Source organism: Micropterus dolomieu, unplaced genomic scaffold (assembly GCF_021292245.1).
Source record: "Micropterus dolomieu isolate WLL.071019.BEF.003 ecotype Adirondacks unplaced genomic scaffold, ASM2129224v1 contig_8020, whole genome shotgun sequence".
In the NCBI taxonomy this organism is placed as follows: Eukaryota; Metazoa; Chordata; class Actinopteri; order Centrarchiformes; family Centrarchidae; genus Micropterus; species Micropterus dolomieu.
Genome location: NW_025737006.1, coordinates 1 through 1,809, shown reverse-complemented (window position 1 = coordinate 1,809; position 1,809 = coordinate 1). Strand labels below are relative to the sequence as shown.

At 36.9% G+C, this 1,809-nt stretch overlaps 1 gene segment (V, D, J or C); it reads left to right on the top strand.

Annotated features, from left to right (window-relative positions):
* Nucleotides 1-110: 110 nt before the first annotated feature.
* Nucleotides 111-411, top strand: LOC123965023 (the record flags this gene model as incomplete). The annotated part of the segment is given in 1 exon segment: nt 111-411. A coding segment is annotated over 1 exon segment (301 nt), but the record flags the coding sequence as incomplete, so codon positions are not given.
* Between the last annotated feature and the right edge of the window lie 1,398 nt (nt 412-1,809).

Genomic DNA, 1,809 nt, shown 5'->3' with positions numbered 1-1,809 from the left:
CTTCTTCCATCTGTTCTCCATCTTAAAGAAATGAGACTCTTCTGTTTGGATGCTGATCATCTTTCTCCAAGCTGGATTTGTCTCAATAACCCTTCTCCTCTTTTTCATCTTTTCCAGGTTCATCAGGACAAATCGTCCTGACTCAGTCTCCTGGATCTCAGTCTGTTGTTCCAGGACAGGCTGTCTCTCTCAGATGTAAAACCAGTACAAGTGTTAGCTGGCTCCAGTGGTACCTTCAGAAACCTGGAGAAGCTCCTAAACTCCTGATTTATTATGCTACAACTCGTCAGTCTGGAGTTCCAGATCGTTTTAGTGGAAGTGGATCTGGGACTGACTACACTCTGACCATCAGTGGAGTTCAGGCTGAAGATTCAGGAGTTTACTACTGTCAGCAGGGTGACAGCTTCCCGTTCACACAGTGATATAACGTCGTACAAAAACCTCCCTCAGCTGGAGAGGAACTGATCTGACTCAACAGCTGCACTGACACTAAAACAACAGGAGGTTTATCATGAAGAAGAAGAATATACTTTGAACATTTCAACACTTGAATATATCAAATATAACACAAGCATTTACACTTCTGCTTTAATTAAACAAAGACTTTCAACTGTTCTTCTGAACTATGATTTCATAATAAATCTTTGATAAGCGATCACACATGAACACTCAAGTTATAAATATTTATTTATTTTATGTGTTATCAGTTTTTCAAAGAAACACAAACACATATTATTGAAATGATTTATAAAATTTGTAAAATCTCATCTAGTACATGTTGTAAAAATACTAATCATGTATATTACATATATTTATAACTTAACTTGTGTTTTGAATTCCAGAAAACCAATTTATTTTATAATCGATCCATTAAGGTTTGATGGTGTAAGTATATCAGATTTTTTTCCCTTTGATTTTTTTTTTGTCTTCATGGTGCAGAAGCAGTCTGTAAATTGTTCCTAGTTAGAATAGCAGAGTACAATCATTTTATTTATTTCTATGCTGATGATATGGTGCGTTTTATTTCTGATTTGTAAAATATTTTATAGATTTTTGTAGTTTTATTCAAATATTAGTCTTTACCATTAAGTCACTTCGGTAGTAAAATGTATTTGAATGATTGGTCATTAAATGTTCCTACTATGGTTTTATTTATTATTACAAATAAATCTGTAGTGACTAAAGCAGAAAAGGTTTTACAGTCCTGAAGGCATTAATATTGACTGTGACAAAATACGGTCTTATGCTGCTACAATGAAGGGTTTGTGCTAATGAAACACAGCTGACAAGTTTTATCTGCATTTAAATTCTTTCTCAGCATTCAGTCAATGTGGTGATACATTATGTAATGTGACTCATTCTTTCTAAAGTCACTTTAGAGAAATTACCACATTTGTGTCAGCTCAGTGCTTCTCTGGATGTAAAACAGTCACTGACACCAACAAGAGAACATTTATTAAGACACTTTGATAATAATAAACATGAAAACAGCTGATTGGATGAAAAGGTCTTTATTATCTGGAAACACTGAAATAATATTGAAACAGTGCAACAAGCTAGTAAATCTTGCTGTTGAAAGATGTCTAATAAAAGAGAGAGACAGTTCCAGAGTGCAGAGTGAGAGCAGGAGCAGAGGAAAACCAGTAGCAGAGTCCCAGTGAGTCAGGTCAGGACTGGGAACACTGGTCTCTCCTCAGTGTCTCTGAGAGCGGAGTCTGGGAGCCCTGGGTGGCCTCACAGGTCACAGAGCCCACCTTCCTCCACTGGTCTGCAGAGAGCCTCAGGGTGCTGCTCCAGCTGTAGTGGCCG